Raw genomic sequence first — 22,385 nt, forward strand, 5'->3', positions numbered from 1 at the left:
TCTCTGCTCCTATAACTACTGTCAAGTCCATAACCAAAAAGAGAATCTGGTTTGAAATTTATTGAATATTTTTTTAAAAAGCCCTTAGGAAACGTGTAGATTTAAGAAATCTGTCTACGTATGTCTGACATTCTTTTGCGAGCTCAGCCATAAATGGCTTCATTTACACCAGGTTGTTTCTGTGAGCTATAGTTATGTAAATGTACCCTGACAACATTTGTTGTTTTAGAGTGGCTGTACATAGAATTCTATAGCTCATTAATCTGTATTTGATTGAAGGTTGAGGTTTGTAAACTTAAGGGTATCTTAGGTGAACCTGTTTCTGTCCTGAGCTGTGTGTGTATATATCAACTGGTGCATCGAAGTTGCTATGTTGTTGTGTAATTCCAGTGAATGCTTTTCTCACTGTATAAAACTTCCTGCTAACCAAGAATGATGAAAGATTTCACTTCAGAGTTTTCAACATGAATATTCTTCACAGTTCAGTGTCTTTTCTCAGGAAATCAATTTACAGAGTTTTTCGTGCATATGTTTCATCTCATTTATCATGAAACTCTATCTGTACAGGGAGAAACATGCATATCCATGTATTTATGGATCTATATGAGGGAAAGAAAAAATTTATTTTCTTAGAGCCTTATAAGTAAATTAATTTATCTGTGATGTTACTTGTAGTAGTCAATTGTTAGTTGTAACTGTAATTTTACATGTGAAGCACATGGAACTTAATGAATCTTAGAAAAAAACAAACAAAAAAAAACCAGAAAAAGTGTTTCGCCCGGTCTATTATTTAATGAGTTGACATAGCTTTCATTAACCGTGTTTGTATTATATTATATAGTTTCACTTTTACTGGTTATTTCCAATTAGCCATTCTTAATCTGGATCACATACTGAAATATATTTAATAGCATTTAAGAGTTTTGAAGGATAATATGCTTTCTACATAACAACTAGAATGAGTGCTTTAAGATTAAAAATATAGCTATTTTTCATACCAGTGTTTAGTCTAGATGCTCTTATGAAACATTTAAATATAGATGATTTCCAGGTTAATGGTAGGATATTCCTTACTTTTTAAATTGAACTGATGCTTCAGAAAGCACCTTGACCTTCATTGTTCAACAGTTTCAGATACACCTTGGGCATCTTTTAAACCGCATCAGCTCACAAAGCTCTGTGTTTGATAAGTTGACAGGCCAAATATCATAACTTGTCATCTTTGATTTCCTAGTTTTTTAGGATTTAGCAGGGCTATTTGCAAAACCTGTTAAATAGTGAGCCTAATTTCTGATCCCTGAACAAGTGATATTTTTCTGTATTTCCTTCTTAAAAGTAGGCATTCCTGTACATCTATTAAAAAAAGAGCTTAAAAAACTTAATGCAAGTTAAAAGTAATAATTAATATTGCACATTACTAATACAGTGTCTTATCTAACAATTTAGATAGATTTAACCTCAGTTTACCATGTTCCAAATTTTAGAACATTCTGTTTGCTTGCCAAAATACTTTGGTTCAGACTACTCCCCTACTTAATTTTGAAGCTTTTTTTCCCCCAAAATATAATATTGTTTCATATTAATGAATGGGGGAAAATATTTTCTGGTGATACAGTGAGAAATACAAAAATAACTTGGAACAGACATTACTGTTTTATACAGTGTTGTAAATGGAAACAGCATGGTAAGAATTTAATGGTTTTCTTCTGGCTATAGTGTTTATATGAATTTTAACCATAGGCAGCTGAATTAAAATGTGATACAAATTCTATCTGTTTATATTATTGGAATTGTAGTATAACATCTGCTCTTATTTGGATTTTGTGACTTGATTTATTGCTGCTTTTCATATCCTAAAGAAACAAAAGAAAAATTTCTGTCAATATTACCATAACTGCCATGATAGTTTGTTGAATTCCTGTTAGTGTGATAACATTTTACAGTAGATACTAAACTCTGTTCTCTTAAAGGTGCTGTGTGTCCTTTAATGAAAACAGTTGCCCGTCATCTCAAACAAATCAACAGAGACAGTCGTGGTGTACCAGGTAAATGACCAAGCTAATATGGATATCTATATTAATTAGCTGGTAATGATTACTGGATGCAATCATAGTCTCACTGGAGCTGGCTTTAAAATTGAAAGGTTAGGACAGAATGCCACCCCCAAGAAAAGCTGCTGCTGCTCTCAAGAATGTGACATTAAAATCAGAACATGTTTTTCCTCAAAAGTATTGGTTCAAGTTCAGCAGCCACACTAATTTCCTTGTTTTTTCCCAATCGTCCTGCATTCTTGTCAATTCAGATGATAAAAGGAACCAGCAAATTCATTTTTTAGGTTTTAAAGTAATCTTTTAAAGTCAAGTCAATTTTGCATGAATAGTTATAGTGAAAGGAATATTGAAAGTTTCTCTGACTTCAACTTTTCAAAATAGCTTGTCAGTCTATAGTCTAGAAATGCTAATATGCTTGTTTTCAAGTATACTAAAAATGATTATTTACTTATGGCTTTTAGTTCCATTAAATTGTATCATATTGTGTTCTATTTTGCAGGATTTGATCTGGCAGAAAGCTTTTCTTTAAGGCAAACATCTTGTGGTGGGGAAAAGATCTGTTTTAAACTGGGAAGCGCACCTCTCATTAGAGATACAAGGTAAGATACTACTTTCATGCTTAGCTTTTAAAATATAGAGCTCAGACTCAATGCTACTAATTAACTGAATCACTGAACATGTATCCAAAGAATGCCACAGAAAGTAGTGAGTGTGACTGTTTTTAGACTTTTTCAGTTTTCTTCTATGGGAAACATTTTGATTTTGATGTGCTTTCCTTCTGGAATCTGGGAGCAGGTAGGTAGTAACTTAACTGTGAATAGCACTTTCTCAAACCATGATTCTAATACTGAAAATTCTTCTGTTAATACATTAACATTTATAAGACAAAGGAAAAAAATAACTTTCATGGTATGACAGGAAGTATTGTATTAATCTCCCCTCAGTGAAGTTGTCTGTCCCCTCTCTCACTACTGTTGGCAGGATTAAAAAGAGAGTATCACCAATTCCTTGAATGCTATTTTTTTTATTTTCCTGGTATTCACATTTTGCCTTTGAGCAGCATCAGAATAGTGGGCACTTAGTGTAGAGGAGAAAGTAGGCAAAATCCTGTTCTGGCACAGGGTGGGATGAAAAGCGGAGACTGCATGAAAAATCAAAAGGACAGTGAAAGAGAGTAAGGCACAATTGGATTGGATGGACTTAAGCTTGCAGAGGGAGAAGGAAATGTCAAGAAGCAGTTAGGAATGTAGTTTCAAGTTCCCTGTGCTCAGTGGAGAGAGAGGATCATCTCAGAGCTTCTTGGTTGAGATGTGCTCTGAGTCATGGGACTGTGGTTTCTGTACAGCGTGTTCCTGTGATGACGAGGAAAGCAACTGTATTCCCATGTCTCCAGGTTGGGTATTTTCTATTATTGCAAGAGGTCTGGCTCCAGCTTGCCTAGTAAAAAAACACACCTGGTCCTTGGACTTCCCCTTTGCTTGAATCCTGGGCATAGCACAGAGGGACTGTGAGCAGAGTGAGGCCGGGGGGAAGGAAGAGAAGAGTTGGAAGCACCCAGGCACAAAACAAAGTGATCTTTGTGAGAGGGACGTGACTACAGCAAGAATTTATCTAGCAACCTAGAATATTTAGGTTCTCTACGTTTTTCTGGTATATTAGATACTCTAAGTGTAAATTTTTATGCTTGTGTAATTCTGAAAAGTTAAACTAATCATTATATTTTTTAAAAAATACATTGGACACTAGCTATTGAAGGACAATTGACTAGGCAAAATTACTTGACACAAAGAGTGCTCTTCTTTTATTAGGACCTTCTCAGTATTGTCCAGATTGTCTTTAGAAGAGGAACAGGAGATAGTAGGTACCATCCATAAATGTCTTTACTAAAATATTTTAAGGGATTTTTAGTAAGAAAACCTTCCTTTAATTTTTTTTCCTTTTTTTTGCAAGTTCTTATTCCAATTTATGGGAATTTGAGGAAAAACATGATACTATAGAAGGGTAGAAAATCAAGGCAATAACAAAAAATGTAGAGCAGTTTTACTATAGGAATAAGGAACTACATAATGCTAAGAAATACATCTTGTGAGCTGGCTTTATTTTGAAACAGTAAGAAAATCAGTGATAAAAAAGGAGCAGAGAGAAGCTAGAAATTGCAAAAGGGTTAATTATTTAAACTTTATATTACTTTAAGGTAAAATCCTTGATTCAAAGTATTGATTTCTAAGAATTTATGAGTAGTTTAAGAAGTGGTCTGAGAGGTCATGTTGAGGTTAAAAAGCATTAAGCTTTTTTCTTGACTTTATTTAGTAGGCCTGAACACTAATATCTGTTTTTTCTTCTTTTGAAAACAGTTTATTAGTGGAAGCAATGAAAATGGGGAATTCACATCATGGCTGATAGCTGTGACCTAAAAAAGCCCTAAAATATTAGCTGCTGAAAGGAAAGTCAACATGGTTGTTTTGCTTGGCTTTTTAATTTTTTTTTTTGCAGTGTACGTATATATTTTTTTCCTATATTTTATTTCATCAGCTTTTTGAAGGGAGAGAAAAATGGCTAGTTTTTCTTCATTGTCAGTGTAACTTGGGCAGGAGCTAAAGAATTTCAGTTAGAGGCAAACCTGGAAAGAAGGTGGCTTGGCTTCCTTGGTCTCTTGGCTCTCACATTCTGTACCATCCCTGTTATTTTCTTCTGTGTATCCTCATTAAAGAAAAAACTAAAGAGAAAATCTTTCTAGTTTCTCCTAAAAATACGCATCTCTAATGGATGAAAAATTTAGCTGGATGAAGCAGCTGAGATGATGATTAATAAAATGCATATCAGTACTAATATATTAATAAAGTTAGGCAGAAAAATTAATCTAGTTAGGCAAAAAAATTAATATAATATTACTGATGATAGTAAGATTGTCAGTCAGCTTGCTGTGCATGTAAGTAGTACCTCTTACATATATCTTCCTGAACAATAAAAGGGTTAATAGTATTTTCAATAATATTCAAGCATTGCAGGAATTCTGTTAAATCCTTGCTCTTCATGGCAGTAATATTGCTCATCCTTTGTTAACCTTTCTTCACAGAAAGGCATGTCATTAAAGAATGAATTCTATCATTAATTATTTCAATTGGTTGAAAATAAAATGGCTTTCTGATATTGAGGTAACACTTCAGAAAAAATGTTTTTTAGAAATTTTGTTTAAAGTTTCTTTTTAAACTCTTCTGAACTTTTAGGATTTTTTTTTTTTTTTTTTTTTTAGTAAGGGCAGATGGCAGTCAGGAGCACAAAGTCAGGTTTTGGGTTTTTACATGGTAGGGTTACAATGAATGGTAGTCAGAAACTTGGCTATCTGTCATCATAACCTTATAATTTACTATCTCAGTTACCCATGTGTTGCCTTGAACATATCTTCTAATTAATTATTTTTATTTAGACCTACTTCTCTTACATTGTCAGGTTGTGTGGTTCCAGAGCCCTTGTGTTATTAGATGGCTTTAGGGATCATTCTACCTCAGAAAATATTTTAGTAGACATGGTGTGCAGTAAACAGCAGAACAGTGTTTGTTATCCATCCTGCAGGAAATTGAGAGTATCTGATTAAGCTGACTAGCAAGTATCAAGTAACTTGGCACATCTCCTCTTGCATTTCATTCATTCAGTTGTAGTGTGGGTAATAGAAAGCTATGCTCTGCCATTTTTCTTCTGTGATGCCATTTTGGTTTTTTTCAATGGACCTGGAGTAGGGTTTCACCTATTTATATGTTGTAAATAATTTACAATGCACTGTCAGCTTGGGAAATTGATTACGTTTATTTATGTTGGACTTCAGCTGTAGGTCTTCATCTTTTTTTGTGATCAGTTCTGTATGTATTTTGTCTTGTGATAGCAGATGGATAGCTTTTCTTATGCTTTGTGTAAATGACTGTGAAATATTAATAAAAGGCCAGTAATACTTTCCTGATTAAAACTGTGAATTGCTTATTGAAGTTCTTCATGGACTTTTAACAGAAGTTATTCCTGAGGAAAGTAGTGAAACTGAACTTTTGAGTCATAAAGAAACTAGAAAGTAGTAAAGTACTGTTAGGCAGACAGTCTAATTATATAGTCATAATCACACCACAGAATCCTAGAATAATAGTAAATATATAACGGTTTTGTTTTATGTCAACAAATACCTATAGGGTCATATTTCTTCTCCAGACACTAACATATACTGTCCATATGGTGTATTCCAGTGTGGCACAGAGTTTGCTGACAAAGGAGAACAGGGCCTTGTGCTGGTAGCATTCCTTTAGACCTGCCAGCAGTATTCAGTATTTCTGGACATGAAGCCTTTTAGGCTAATCTTTGTTCTTGAGTTGCCTTAGAGTAAATAGCTCTGTGATGAATTAATTTCACTGTCTTTCTCTAAAGATCCAACAGACATCAGTTGTTCTTCATTCTTACTTTTCTGGGTTGCTGGTGGGCCATTTTTTTCCTCTTCTGAAAGCACCAATAAAGGAGATAATAAGCTGGTTTCGGCTGAGTTTCAGAATGTTCTTGAAATGGATGTTCATGATTAGCAAATCTTCATGGCACAGTCACAGCTTTCTTATTTTGTAGTTTGTTTGGCTTGACAAACCATATTAATTTACTGAGGAGATTATCATAGCTGGCTGTTAAATGATCTGAGTTACAGCAGTTGGGATTATTCTCACGACTCTTTTAGGAATTCCTCCCCTTTCATTGCAAGATACTACAAAAGAGCTTGGATTTTGACTGTATTTGGACTACGAGCTCCACCAGCAAAATTGTTACTGCTGCCAGAAGAGCTGTGGCTTGGGCCATATTTCAGAGAAAGTGTTTCACCTCCTTGGGATGTCTAGTTACTGGAGGAAGAAATACCATTCCCTCTTGCCTCAGTAAATTCCAAGCGGGGGAATTCTTTCTGCTAACAGAAATTGGTGTTGAATAATATTTATGTGGGGTTTTCTGTTTGATTTTAGTGCTAACCTTTTTAATTACAAAAAAAAATGTGGAGGGCATTCCATTTTCCTAGAGCACAGCTGGCATCAAGTGAGGGTGTTTATCTGCTCACTATTAGAAGGCTTTTCATAGCCAGCAATCTGCTTTCCCAAAGCCACCTATCTCTGCATGATTTTGCAACCAGTTACTTTGCTGTCTGTTCTCTGTATCTGCTGAGACCAATCTCTTCACCAAACTAAAAAATACTGATTTCCTTTCATAAACTTCAGCTCTTCATGAAAGCCCTCATGGGCATGATTTTTTTTTATTTTTGTTCTTGGAATTTGTTTTGAGCAGCAGAGTTTGTTTCAACAGTCTTCTTGAAAAAATATTTTAAGGCATATTTTAGGAAGTTTTATGCCTATTTCTTAAAAATAGTATAGAATAGATATATGTGATAATCACTGTCTTCCAAAAAAATTCATTGAAGTCTTTTAAAGTGTGACTGAAAATGGCAATGAGGTATTATCCCAAGTTTGAGGCAGTAATTAGTTACTCAAACCAGCTTTTATCTGTGCTCACACAAAGTTCTGCTAGCCTTTGATCTCTTAAAATATTAGATGGCTCTGCAAGAAAACACCTCTCCTTTACTATATCATGTGTTTATTTGACATCATTTGAGCAGTTGGAGCCAACAACACTAAGACTGAAATGTCTGGTATTTTGGTTGCAGGGTATTTTCAAGAAAAAGGCCCTGCCTTTGGAATTTGCTTCCTGAGTGTGGGAGCCTGAATGTAGTACAAATTCTGATGTTTCTTCAGGTCTTTAAAGTAGTGGATCAGAAGCTGTAGTGAGTCAATCTTTCTTTTATCCCAAAATAGTGTATTTTGTGTTTATTTCCAGAAACTTCAACACTAACTCTATTTTAGAAATTAAAAAAAAAAAGGAAAATACAGTGATAACTGTTGAAAGAACAAATTGGTGTTGTGCCCACCTTGTAAATACCAATTATTTAATTTCATAACTAAGAAGAAAAATGGGGCTCCTCACCATGTAAAATGACAGACCAATGTTTCTTTTAAAGGATAATCACCTGTGAATGTCTTTATGCATTTTTGGGCTTGTTTCTACCTTAAAATTTGCAAGAAATGTGGTGATTTTTATAAAATTCAAAATTCAGGTATTAATGGGTTTTAATGTCCACATTGACTTTGAATCATGCTAGGATTTAACATGTAATTTACTATGCAGAAAGAATTGGGAAAGCAAAGGTAAAGACAGAGGTGACAGAGGGGAAGAGTACATTTAAAAATGTGCAGCACTTATATTAAAAGCACTCTGTGAGGGAACAGAGAGTTAGAAAATCTTTTTAAATTAAGCTACTGACTGTAACAAATTAGAATTCTTTGATCTGTAGTGTGTTCCCCTGATAGTGGAGCACTTAGTGGGGCAGTGTAGCAGACTTTTTTTTTTTTTTTTTTTTTTTTCGGTGATGATGTACTTGCTGTAAAGCACTTGCAAATAAAGGGAAGAGGCTTTTGGGAGGTTTGTACTTTAAGGGCACTGCTCCACAACGAGAGTGTGCAGGAGACCAGCAGTGTTTGTGTGGAATCCCATGTGCTTCAGGGCAGGCAATAAACAAGTCCAAATAAACAAGCCAAAATTATTATTTGGAAGAAAATAAAATTAGAAGCTTGCTTTTGCAGCACCCGTCTCCATCTCTCAGCCTTATCTCGCTTCCTCCACATCAGCATCAGCCTCTCTGTGCAGCGAGGCTGCAGCTGATCCCTGTGGCTGTGTCATCTCAGCAGTCACAGTGGGAAGGAGAAAGATAGGCTGCCCCCAACCTTGGCAGCACTGCCTTTAGCTAAAACAAACTCTGAAACTGAAACTTCAGTTTGTAAAGGTTTAACCTGCCCTGTGGTAAACAATCCCAGTGTTCCCATTAAAACAACGGCATCTGCAATTTCACTTTTGCTATATATTCCTGTAGGGAATTCCTTTCTATTTTCATCTGATATGGATGCCAAAACTATTTTTCAGTTTTCTTGTTTAAGATAGCAAAATCTAAAACACAGATCTTCATAGATACTGCAATTACAAGACAAAGTTGTGTTATTAGATTTCTAGATTCAGCAAGAGAAGTTTACCTAGATGCTTCTCAGTGACCCTTGTTCAAAAACTTGGACACAAATTCTGAAGAGGGTTGTTCAATTTACCAGTACATTAAGGAAGGAGCCTTAAGTGATGCCAGAGTGTGGGGAACTTTCAGAAAAATTTACATTCCTCTTACTGCCTGCCAAACATGCTGATTTTTAAAATCTTTACAGTGTTTTCTTGGTTTGTCTTGGGCACATTTTTTGAAGCAAAATCTGTCAAAAATTAGTACAAGGAGGATTCAGATCTAAGTCTTTAACAAGGCTTTGCATCTTGGTAGTCTTAGAACAAAAGTGCAGTTGCAAAATCAGTACACATTAAGTGTTTTTTGAAAACCAGAATAGCTATGGGTATCTACAGCCATGCTATGTGCAACCACACAGAATTCAATGATATGTACTGGGCATAATGCACACAGCTGAGGATAGACTGTAGCCCCATTATGTTGTACATAGAGACTGAAAAATCATTTATCAGTTTTGCTGATTGAGCTGAGAGGATTCAAGTGTCTTTATAAAATGCATATAATTTTTCTAGCTGAAGCAATGGTGCCACATGCTTCAAAAGTAATTTATCAGCAGACTGGAAAAAAAAACAAAAAACAAAACAACAAACAACCCTGTAATAAATCAGATCTTTCTTTTTCTGGCTTTTGTGATTTAACGCTGTGTAATCTAGTTTACTTTAGCTATGCTGTCAGGAATTTCTTCTCTTAACTAAAGTTGCACCTACAAAAAGATGCTTGTGGTGAAATATCTGCATTTATACTGGGGCTTTTTTGTTTAAATATGTTGTAGAGATATCATACCCTTCCCCCACCTTGCCTCTGAGTTTTTAGGTTTTATATCTAAAAATAGTTCATGGTCTGTCTCACAGTGAAACTGACTGTTGTTTTTTTCATTACCCTGATTTTAATTTATTTTCATTTGGTTCTGAAAGATTTTTGGCCTCTAGGATTTCTATGTGGTCTTTTTGCAACTTTTATTATGCTATGAAGTGGGTTTTTTTGTTTATGGAGATAAATTGACAAAATTTTTAAAATACTTCTTTGATTTTGAATGGACAGTATAGTGCATACTCTGGGTTTTTTATTTAGAGGTCTGGGTATCAGTCTGAGTTCAGTCCTAAGAATGCAGAGTTTGGTGATTGCAGTCTTGCCTGTCTCAAGTGAATATTTATCATGCCACAAACTCATTTCAAAACTTGGAATGATTTAATAAACTTCAACTTGAAAAATGATCCGTAATCTATAGAAACAAGATGTACAGATATTGGTATATTAACAGAACCACATGCAAGACATCATGTTATTTTTGGATTTAGTCAGTGTGACTAGCTGCAGTATCTGAAAATTCTATATAAAAAAAAAAAATCCTAAAATACTCTGGGATTTGGCTTGAAAATTTAGGCTTTGGATAACTTATTGATAGCACGGTATTCTGCTTCTAATTTTCATAGGAAAATTTATGTATTTTTATTTTAGGGATTAGACTACTAATTATAGATACACCTATATTAACAATGATAATGTTGAAGTCCTTGATAAACTTCTATCTTTTACTCTTTTACTCAGACTTCTTTGTGAACTCTGCTGAGAGTTCTGTTCAGATTAGCTGTTTGGATTTTTTTTTCACTGAAAGGTTTGTACAGCATTGAAACAGACTGTCCAGGGACGTGGTGAAGTCCCTACCCCTGGAAGTGTATGAAAGCATATGGATATGGCACTTGAGAGCATGGTTTATTGTGGACATGGTGGTGGTGCTAGGTTGGACTTCCTGATCTTGAAGGTCTTTTCCAGCCTCAACAGTTCTGCGAATCCATGATTCTGAAAGAGTTTGGTGAGAAATGTGTATGCTCATAATATATGGTGAAGAGTATTGATTTACTGAAATACTTTTGAATGCATATCCCAAAAATATCCTTTGGTTAAGGCATGTGGGGTTTGCTTTGGACGTCTCCTGAAAAGTGACAACACAAATGACATCACTGAGGTGCCATGACTCCACATACCTTTTTTCCTGTTACTGGATCTGTCTCTTACATGAGCAGTTCAGAATGCTAGGCACTTCAAATTAACCTATGAAACTAAACAAAAAGTATAACAGTATTCACCAGGAGTGTATACAGTAACAGGAACTGATTGCCAAGACTTGTAGGGAAGAAGTGCCAGCCCAGTTCTTGCACTGAGGACCCTCCATGGTGGATGCAATTTACTTTGAACTGTAGCATGTGCAATTGCAGCATTAAATTATTGCTCTTGCTCAATTTTGACATCTAGCCGTGACTTGTACAGAATTTGTATATAATGCTCACTCAGGGGTAAAAGTGGTATTTGGAAACAGGGAGGTTTGGGACATGAATCTTCTATTGCAGTAGTTTGTTTAGCTTTTTTATCATCACCTGTGAGATAAAGTTGCTGAGAATTAGACTGTTTAGCATATGACATTGTATTGTAATGAGAACTGTGGACAATATATGATAAGGACAGTAACTAATAAGAGTTAATCACATGGACAGAGGCACTGGAAGAAAATGTATTACAAAAGGGCTAAATATAAAATTTAAGTTCTAGCAGGACTTTAGTAATGAGGCTGTATATGATGACTTGAATGTCTGCAAAGGAAATGCCATCAGATATCTGTTAAGTCAAAAAGGAGCATAGACTTTGAAATTATTTCTTTCTTTAATAGGCTATTTGTCTTTGCACAGTACTTTTTTAAATTTAGAAAGTGATAAATAATTGCATTACTGTTAGTATGTGGAGACAGATATGCTATGCTACCAGGAAATTACATAAGCTTAAGATTGGTTTGTTGTGAAAGTGTTAGGAGCACTAAAAAAACACTTCGTGATTCAAGATAGCTGATATGATTTAATGGAAAGGAAAGTCATGACTCATTAACCAATTAGAGTTCTTGAAAGATCAAAGAGTTGTAACATAGCCTTGCTTCTTTTTTCTCCTTAAAAGTAAAATAGAAATACTCATATTAATTCATATTATGCCTAAGAGTACATTTCTTACAGCATCCTAACTCTTTTTATCACAATCCTTAAAAAGCTTATGCTGATTTTGTTCTAACACACGAGCAAATGTGTACTCCTACCCAGCTGGCTCTAGGTGATCCTGTGTGAGCAGGGGGCTTGGAGGAGATGACCTCAAGAAGTTCCTTCCAATCTCATCATTCTGGGGTTCTATGATCGGGTTATAAACCATTTTGCTAATAGTTTCTCTTCCTTAAGGGTATATTTTCCCATAATATTTGGTATGTAATTCCATTGTCAACCATGTAAACCATTATATGGTAAGAGTAAATTCATCAAAATGCAGGTTTTGTAATGGGGTGATGAGGGAACTAATACTTAATTTTTTAAAATTCCAATTTCTTTTTCATCTCATTGCATGCTTAAATGTTACAATTTTATTTAATGCAAAATATTGGTGATATGAGTGATATTTTCTTTACTGTTATAACTTTTCTACTTTTTAGCTTCTAGTCTGATATATACACTAGATCATATAATTTTGTTAGAATTTTCATCAGCAGTATAGATTTTAATCTCAGTCTTACTATCCATTGATTATTGTTCATTCCCTTTTTGTTAATTTGCATGAAAATCACACAGATAATTTAACCTCAAGTTGCTATAGCTGATGCATTGATTTAATGCAAAGCTGTTCTGCTGTGGAGCCTTCACTGTTTTGAGGAATGTTTGTGAATTCCTACCCTATCAATCTTCCTTTCTTGGATATAAGACACCTAGCCTACATCCCCATTCTGAGAAAGGTTCCCAGTCATATTCAGTGTTCTTTCAAGTTGGGTTTGGAGTGTTCTTTTGATGTGCAGCTTAGAATTCACCTAAATAAAATGTTTATTGACTTATCCGTATCACTGTTTGAGGTATCCTCTCAACACCTCTGTCTTGAGCCAGATGCAAGACCCCATCTCTCTTTTTAATCTTTGGGGTTTTTCTTCTCTCCTAGCACTTTAAAGGGAATACCAGGACACTCCCCAGCTAGATCTGATAGTAACAGGGTTAGCAAGTCACAGGTCTTATGTCCATCCTGTTAAATATAGTTATGACTCAGCAGATAGCAATGTGGGTATTTTTAAACCTCATTTTTTTTTTACCCCATTTAATCTGTAACTTTAAAAAATATCTCATTGTTAGAGAAATTGTGAGAGTTGCAGGCTAAGCTGTACATACTCTTGTGTTTTTTTGTTTTGTTTTTTTATTAACTGGACATTAGACAGTCTAAGTTCTGAGACTTAATAAAAATAATTTCCAGTTTCTGAAAATGCTAGCAAGTCTTCTGATGTGGTGCAAATAAGGTTTTTGATAATTTATTTTCCATACTCACTTACTTAAATTTTGTGAATGTTAACAGTTTTTATATACTGTAAAAGAACACATTATTTATCCAATTATCCTTGTAAGTATAAGCAGAACACCAGGCTTAAATATGCATAGACTAGTCATGCTGTGTGTAGGGGGTGTTAAAGCAAAAGCATGTTCTCTCTGTAGCTCCACTCTTGCAGCTGACAGCTACTTTTTCGGGTCTGACCCTGCTATCTGGTGTCATTAACCTTCTTTTTTACTTGGATTGCATCTCTTCTGTTGGCAAACTCAATCTTCACGACTTAGATCATCTTTTTTGGGGAGATCAACTGGAATCAAGATGGGTAGATACACCCATTTATAACAGAGCTGTAGGCTTTAGTGCCTTTGGTCTTGCCTGTGCCAATTTTCTCAAGCATTTCTTAGCGTGGCCTGCTTGCAACTTTAGCCAGGCATGAGTTTGTTTATTTATAGGCAGTCCTGCATGCTGAAGAGGAGGAGGCTAGTTATCCAGACAATTCTTTAGGGTCAGTAAAAAAAGCACCCCTTAGTTTGGTACAGCTGCACTCCAAACAGCAGTCCTAGCTCTCCCTTTCCACTGCCAGCCGTGCTGTTACGCTCACTGCGAGCACCCAGCATTTTCATAAGAGAGGTGCTAGCCTGTGAGATGGTTTGCCCTTTGCCATCAGCCAGGGTTGTCTAGGACTTGGCAGAATGAACCTGGGAAGGAAAGGGAGAGCCTGTTCCAAGTGTAATCAGCAGTTCACTTTGCTGGTACTTGTTCCACTCATTCATTGTAAAAAGCTACCAGAAGTTTGGGATGGGGATGAGGGGAGACTAAACAGGAAGAACTTGAGTGTTCTATGGAAACAACATTTTTAGGTTGGGCAGCATGATGTCATGCAGAAACACACAAGGTGCCTTTCCAAACCCCAGCGTGAGAAGTAAAAGGGTGTGAGTCTCTCAGCATGAAGCTCTGCTGGAGCTGAGTCACCCTCCTCTCTACCTAACTAAAGAGACCACTGTGCAATCAGTTAGTGTCTCTAGGTAGCTGTACAAATGTCTGAGAAGAAATGGATGCTTAGATTTCTTCTTCCTACAGGAAAGATTATATGGATATATAAACCACATCATTCCTGATGTCATCCCTCCTTTCCATAGTACGAAGTGCATTTACTCTCTGTCTTCATGGCCTCCAATAGACAAATTGTCTGTTGTAGTTTGAAAATTTTGAATCTTTACTTTTCAAGACAACAGCAACAATTTAAATATACAAATATTTAATACTGTACAATAGGTCTTTCTTGCTTCAGGTTAGGAAACATAAAAATGTGTGCAGAGCAATTTTCTCTGTCGGTTGCCTGCCAGAGGTTACCATAATTTTTTTTGCATTAATATCATCAGAAGGTTTCTTGATCAGCTAAATAATTTCATTCTACTGTAGATAACCATATTTAGCGTAAGAACTTAATATCTCATTGACTTCAGAGTCTGACAAATAACAGACTAATAACTAGAGCTGTTGTGTTTGTTCCATTTCTGGAAGCTAACTAGAAAGACTGTGTGAGTTATAAAACAGCACCTAAAATGTCAAAATAAAAAGGTGGTTAGATGTTGAAAGAAATACCCAGAGTTCCTCTTAAAGTATTTAAGTTCTCATCCTCTTCTCTTGATGGCTGCCATCCACAATTTGATTTTAGGGTATTTAGGACAGAAAAGTGGCATTTTTACATAAAGACCAAAAATCTTGATGCAATTCTTGAATGAGCTGAAGACAATTTAAATCTCTGCCATTCTCTTAAGCACATTTTAGTTTTAAATTTTTAACAAAGACTGTATCTGTGATGAGAATAACAAACCCACTTCAGAAAAGGACAGATCATCACACTTCTCTGGATTCTGCAGTTAATCTCCAAAGAGAAATTTTGTTTGTTTTTTGTTTGTTTATTGTATGTGATGCTCTTTGGAAATGTCAGACTAAGTAAATTTTTCTATAGGGGCAATTGATTTACTAGTGTGGTTTTGAGTAAGGAAAAGCCCTGAAGTTTTCTGGGATGTTCATGCTGAACAATAAGACCACATTTTCATGTGTGCAGGGTGGTTTCAGTCCCTTCAATGAATCACAGAAATAGACACCCATGAGGATGGGGGATGCACATGTCTGAAGTTCGACATTACAATAAAGCTACAGTACTAAAGGGAAAGTAGAATGAGGTATATACCTAGGAAGAGCATAATTCTCAACAGGAAATTATTGAAGTTCAAAATAGATTATTTTTTCTTGGTTATTTTCTATATTTTCAGTGTAGATGGATGTTGCTACTACTTACATCAAACATAGATCTTGCATTCAGAGTATTTCTTTTGCTTAGATAACCAGAGAACAAAAAAAATGAGAGATGGGGAACAAAGAAAGAAAAATATAGGTCTCTAGCTTTTTCACACAGGGGAAAAAAATTTTCCTCTTCATCTGCTTTCCCTGAATCATGGAATTGGACAACACATTCTACTATCCCTCTGCCCCATGCTGCTGAAACGAGCAAGTGTATAACTTCATCAAAAATGTTGAAAGCTGCCTTCCACAACAAAAGACTCCAAAATTCTTTGTTGACCTGAAATTTCTAAAAACTTCATCAAAATTCAGCAGCATTCTTCTTAGGAAAAAGAGAAGAAAAATTGTTGTATTTCCAATAACCATTATTATATATTACTGCTTTTGTGTTGTTCTTATTACTGCTGATTTTTTTTCCAGAGATCTTAAAACATACATAAATAGGCTAAACTTGGAAAGCAGACAGTTAGTCTGACATCTTTCAAATCAGAGTGTCCTTTGACTCCTTTAGTGCCAGGAGTTCACCAATAATTCCTGTAGATAAGGATACAGAATACTGATGGAAACCTTAGAGTAAAAGTACTTTGCAGAGGCATAATGGTTTTGGTATATCTATGCATCTTTCAAACCAATATTTTTTCAGATGCCCTTTAAAGTTTTGATATCTATACAATTGACTTTCACTCCAAAAAATTCCTGAAAAACCTGTATATGAAGAGTCAGATAATCTATACCTGTTCTGTAAACGAAAGCAGAGGGGTGCCAAAGTTTGTGAAATATTAGGTAAATCCCTCTTCTCAATGTTAGAATAATCTGCAGCTTTGCTTTCAGCAGTACATTTCATGAGTGGGTTGAGCTCTCCCTAAGTAATTAATACCTCTTAAGCTGTCTGAATAGTTTCCCTTGAGTTGCATCATATAATGTGTCGTATGAAAACAACTTGAGGCCTAATGTAACATGAAACTATATAGTGCATCTTAATGTGATTTGAGGAAGATGGATGGGAAGGAAATTATTTCTTATTCTGACAGAAAAGACAGCTGTTCTTAGCTTTTATTTGAAAAGAATTTGAAATGCACTTTCGAGGCTGGGATTGGTAAATTGTTCTAGATAGTTGATTCCATTTCTCCTGTTGTATCAGTCTAGTTAGGTAAAAACTGAGAATCAAAAATATAGCAATTTTTTGTAGAAATATTGATAATAATATGCATGTATTTGGTCCACCTAAGCTTTACTTTTTTATCCATAACAGATCTGAATTTAAACCCCCCTTTGCAAACATGAAAAAGTTAACATTTCAGAGTCTCCACCAATGAAGTATGAAATAAATCATTACCCAACACAGGAAAGGTTTTTTAAACAAACTCCTTGAGCTCTGGTCACCAAATCATTGCAGCATTGTCATGTTACAAGTGACATATACCAGGTAATGGTATATGTCAGCTGGAGAAGATATGTCTTGCCATAAACTCTAAACATCTCTCACTTCACTCTCAGGAAATGCACGTTGGCTCATCTTTCTCTTCTTGGAAGACATACAGCAAGCTGGAGGCCTCATTGATACTTGTAAATACGGAAGTTTATCATATACTGTAGTGTATTCTCATTCGATATGGAACAATTAGAGTTCATAAGATTTAAAAATAGATGCTTCTTTTCCATTAGTGCCTTTTTTAAAAATAAAAACAAAAGGTAAATAACGGATTGCCTTACTAAATTTGATACGGGTAACTCAATGCTGCTTTACAAAGATAGAACTAAAACTGTTTATAGCACAGTGAATACACAGTTAATTAATTCATAATTACTTCTTTTAGTATGCTAGCATTTGTGGTTCCAGCTGGTTATCTGCATTTAAGAACTTTTGAGGAAATAAATGAATAAAGAAAATATTTTGCCAAAATCATTCTATACCTACTTAATCTTTATAAACAGTGGAAGGTATGCACAAATAAAATGATAATGCAACATTCTTGCAACTGCTCTTCTGGTAACTTAATAATGTACAGTCATGTATACACCTCTTTTTAGGAAAAATTATGGCTTCATTTGATCCAGTAAAAAAGAGGAGAATGCAGCAAAAGCCTTTGCAACTCTGTGTAAATATATGCTTTGATAGTGGCACACAGTCATTGCAAGAACGAGTGTGTTTGTTACCAAGCTGGCTGCATCTACCTCCTGTTTCAACCAGAGAAACATCATTAAATACCTGAATGCATGGATTTGTAACATATCTTTTTACAGTCTCTAACCTTGTATTGTTGGGAATCTTCCTTCTGGCTATTGATGGTCTCCTCAATTTGCCAGCTGAGGTCTCTATTGTTTGCAGTACATCTCAGTCCAGCAGACCAGGGTGGTGTAAATTCAAACCTCTGTATTCAGTTCATGTGCTTCAATTCCTGCTATTGTTTTCAGTAGTTTCCACCAAGGGTGTGCTTTGCTTTGAGAACACAGTGCTCCATTCATCAACTTTAATCTTTTATTCTATACTACTGACAATATGGACAGAGGGAGAGAATCGAACTGTCGAAATTCCACCTAAAGTATAATTTAATCAGACTCTGGGCGCCTGAGTCTGAGAATAATTCAAATTGCCCACTCTCAAGCACCACCCAACCCCTAGTGGCACCTAAAATGAATAATTTTGGACAACTGATTTCCCCCGGCGTCTGGGCATAAATTCCAGGCATGCTTAGAAGCACCATGTCTTAAGCAGACAGGCATGTAACTCCCACCCAAGCTTCATTGTGACTCTAAGATGTGTGTACAGATGCCAGAACATTGCCCATGTCCCTAGAGGTGCCTAAGCCATTCACTGTGCTTCAATCACACATAGTAAGCTTGGAGAGCATTGGATTCAAGACAAACCATAGAAGTCATGAGTGTTTTGAGTGTAGAAGAGGAAGAGAGCACCTTTTTAATAGCCTTAAAGGTTTGAGCAGTCATCTGGGAAGGATATCTGGTTTGGTAAGGAAATTAAACAGGAATGGGAGAACTTAACTGTTGTTCCACCAAAAAGGATATTTTCTTTTCATGAAGAAATCAGAGTTTTTGCTTCCAAGTCTGGTGATTTTGTTCAGACACTGTTGTCCAAAAAGGCATCTGGTTGAGAGATCAGATGCCATGGATGTCCTCATCTGCTTGTCTGTGTTAATTTGGAATTTTTTAGGCTTGTCTTTATAGATAAATTTGCACACTTACCAGTTTTTACCCATATTTCTGTAACATTATAACTTGCTTAAAACTTGTCATCTCTCTTACTGCCTTTAGTGTAGATACTGTGATTTGCTACCCTAAGTCCATGTTCTCTGTTTGTGCTGTGGGTACATCTGTAGACATTGAGGTGACCTTGGCGTAGGTTTCCTTCACCCTTTTTGTCTCTCCTTTTCTTACTGTTTTTATACTGTGCCATGTGGAATGGCTAAAAACTCTGTGTTGGAATACTTTTTGGGTTGTGGACGTGTGGAACAGCTTGCTTTTGATTTTTTTTTTATTAAAGTTTAATGATGTCTCTTTATTGTTTTCACCTGTACATAATACCTCATGTGTTTTCTTGGGTTTTAAATGACTGTAGATGTTACCCGGTGAAACAGTATAGCAAAGATTCAAAGAAATTCTGAATTTCAAATTCAGCAGTCTGTGAAATTTTGGTTTGGCTTTTCTCATGTTCCAACATGAGGTTTTATGTTTATTTTTCTGCTTGGTCTTTTATTTCTCTCATCAAATGTCGTTATATATTTGTTGTTTAAAACATGTACTTACTTCGCCTGTTTTTGAGGATTTTTAACTGGTTTTACAGAGTAGAAGATACCATGGTAATAATACTTAAACATCACTGAAGTATCTTACTTATCATCTGTACCTAAGTCACTTTAATGCTCAGTGTATGCTTTTTTATTCTATTGCAGTCACTTGAAGCCATTCAGGGAGAAAGAATATGAGGGAAATTGTGCATGGTAGCAGATAGACTTCTGGTTTCCTGGGTATTTCATCCTGTTATTTTGTTCCTTTTCATGTTCACCATCTAGCTAGAAGGGTTGACTGTGAAGTGTATACTTTAAAGCATCTGTTAATGATTTTTCAGTCACCAAGGAATCTTCATATAGGCACCAATGATAACTCTTCTCAAAATAAAGATACTACTTCTGTTAAATTATATCTCTGGTATATGGTAGTTGTATATTAAATTTGTGCTGTTTGTTGGCCAGATACTGGAACAGGTTTCCCAAAGAGCTGTGGAATAATTTCCATTCTAGATACTTCCAAAACTCAGCGGGACAGGACTTACAGCAACCTGATATAAATTGCAGGTTGTCCCTACTTTAAGCTCAGGGATAAATCCATTGACCTCCAGAAGTACTTTCCTACCTAAGTCACTTTGTGAATCTAACTGAATTTATGCTTGGTTCAATTCTGCATGAATCTTGCCTCTTTAGTTGATTTCACTGAAGTCAGTAATGTCCTTAGGAATTAATTTGATCACGTCTGCTTTTCTTATTTCTCTCAATACAGTTTTCTTTGTCAGCTCAAAGGTAAGGGAAGTTTGAGTGAACTCCTGCTGGTTTTCATATTGCTGGCCTTTACCTTAGCTCTTCTTTTGTTTCCTGAAGGTTTGGTAAACAGTTAAGGAAGGTAAATTTGTATCACGTGCACTCATGCAACCAAGCTTATTTGAGAAAATTCTGAAAGAAACACAATTTTAGAAGACTTAATATTGTCATACATTTAGATGGCTGTGAAAGTGTTAGGAAGGCATGCAGTAAAAAGCAATGGAGTGGTAGGTGTGTGTGAGTGTGTAGAAAATAGTGCCACCTTGCCCAAAGACTGTTTCTTCTTGTCTTCCAGACCATGGTTTCCACTTTTTTTATTTGATGAAGACTTCTGATAATTTCTCTTCCATTTGTCTGTCCTTTGTCTATTAATGTGAATTCCCCAGTATCCCCAGTATGGAACTTAGTGGGAAAGTGAAGTGATTTTGGAGAGCTAATCAGATGCTCCCACAGGCAGATATCCTATCTAGCTTACAGCTGTAAACCTGAGATACCATCTCCTTAGCCTGCTTGGGGTGCAGGAAACCATAAGGCTGATCCCATGTCCAGGTAGTTTATTGTTCTGCAGTCACACACTCATGCCCAGTGAAGGTATTTTTTTATAAATGATGAAATATATTCTTTATGCTGTATTTGAAATATAAAGTATGAAATCTAGGTCTAAGTACAGCCAAGCCTATTCTCTTTTGCCTTGCCTTTTGACATTCCAACGTCTGTAGCTGTACAACAGCATATGGGTCCACTAACAATGTGGGACAGCAGCCAATTTGTCCTAGGATAAAACACGTATCAGCTGTGTAAAATAAGCCAAAGAAGTGTGATTCCCACATAAGAGACTTAAATAGGTGCTAGTCCTTAAAGAAGCTCTTTGGCAGGGTTTAGAGCAGGCTTCTTGGCATAGGAGGCATTTTTCCTGAGATCCTAAGTAAAATTTCCAGGAGCATTGTGGGGCTATTGTTTCATCAGCTGTAGTGCTTTGCCCTTTATTTGCCCCCACCTTTGTTGTTTGTTTTATTTTGTTTTGTTTTTAAGAAAAGCTTTATAGCACCTTGCTGTATAATTGTTATCCCATCAGTATTTTTTTAGAGCTAAGACATTTGCTTTATGTGATTGTGGGGAATAAAATAGAGGAAATTTTTCTGCTGCGTGGGGGGTCCTCAGGTTTCCGGAGCTCTGATCCAGAGAATGCTATTTGCATGACAACTAGCTGATTGCAAATAACAATGTGAACACTTTTGCTACTCCTGTGTTGTGTAGAGATCAGTGGTTTTAATTTTCTCACCTTAGAAAAGAAAAAATTTGAAATGCAAAAGCTTCAAATTAAATAAGTTAATTGTACCATCCTAATTTATTTAGAATTAGAATTAGTGTATGTTTAATGGTTACCTAAGTCTGTAGAGTTGAGGTATGGATTTAATTTTTTGTGAAATACAAACTTATCAAAGAGTTGGTGGAAGTGGTGTTGCCGTGCATCCTGAGATATAGGTCAGACTTTTTTAGAGACATTGACTCATCTTAGGTAGGAAAGGAATAACAAAATAAAACAACAGTAAATAATTTGTTCTGAAATACATTCCTTACTGTTTTTTCAAGCTTGCTAAAGTCCAACTGTTCTGATGCTCAAGATGTCTGAGTCATTGCCCATGGAGGTCACTGGATCAAATCCCTGCTCAAAGCAGGACCAACTTGAAAGTTAGATCAGGTTATTATGGGGACTGTCCAGCTGTGTTTTGAAAGTCTCCAAGGATGGGGATTATTCCACAAATCCTTTACAAAACTTATTCAAGTATCCCAAGCAATAAACTGGGAAAAAACGTATTTTAAAATACTTTCATGTGGGACATTCACTTTGCTTCATTTCTTTTTAGACTCATGTTTATATTAATCACAGATGCTAAAAATTTTAGAAAAAAAAATAATTGCAAAGCTTTCAGTAATTTTTTCTTAAAAAGAGACTGAATTGTACTTTTGAGAAGAAACACTTATGAATGCTGAGACCTGTGAATGTGTGTGAGTGGG

At 35.6% G+C, this 22,385-nt stretch overlaps 1 protein-coding gene across 1 annotated transcript in view; it reads left to right on the forward strand.

Moving 5' to 3' along the window:
* Window positions 1-22,385, forward strand: part of COL19A1 (collagen type XIX alpha 1 chain) — a 172,030-nt gene that overhangs the window by 6,300 nt on the left and 143,345 nt on the right. The window contains exons 2-3 of the mRNA XM_062488567.1: window positions 1,971-2,045; window positions 2,551-2,650. Coding sequence (XP_062344551.1) covers window positions 1,971-2,045; window positions 2,551-2,650 — 175 coding nt within the window. The remainder of the gene's footprint in view (window positions 1-1,970; window positions 2,046-2,550; window positions 2,651-22,385) is intronic.

Source organism: Cinclus cinclus, chromosome 3, assembly GCF_963662255.1.
Source record: "Cinclus cinclus chromosome 3, bCinCin1.1, whole genome shotgun sequence".
Taxonomy (NCBI): domain Eukaryota; kingdom Metazoa; phylum Chordata; class Aves; order Passeriformes; family Cinclidae; genus Cinclus; species Cinclus cinclus.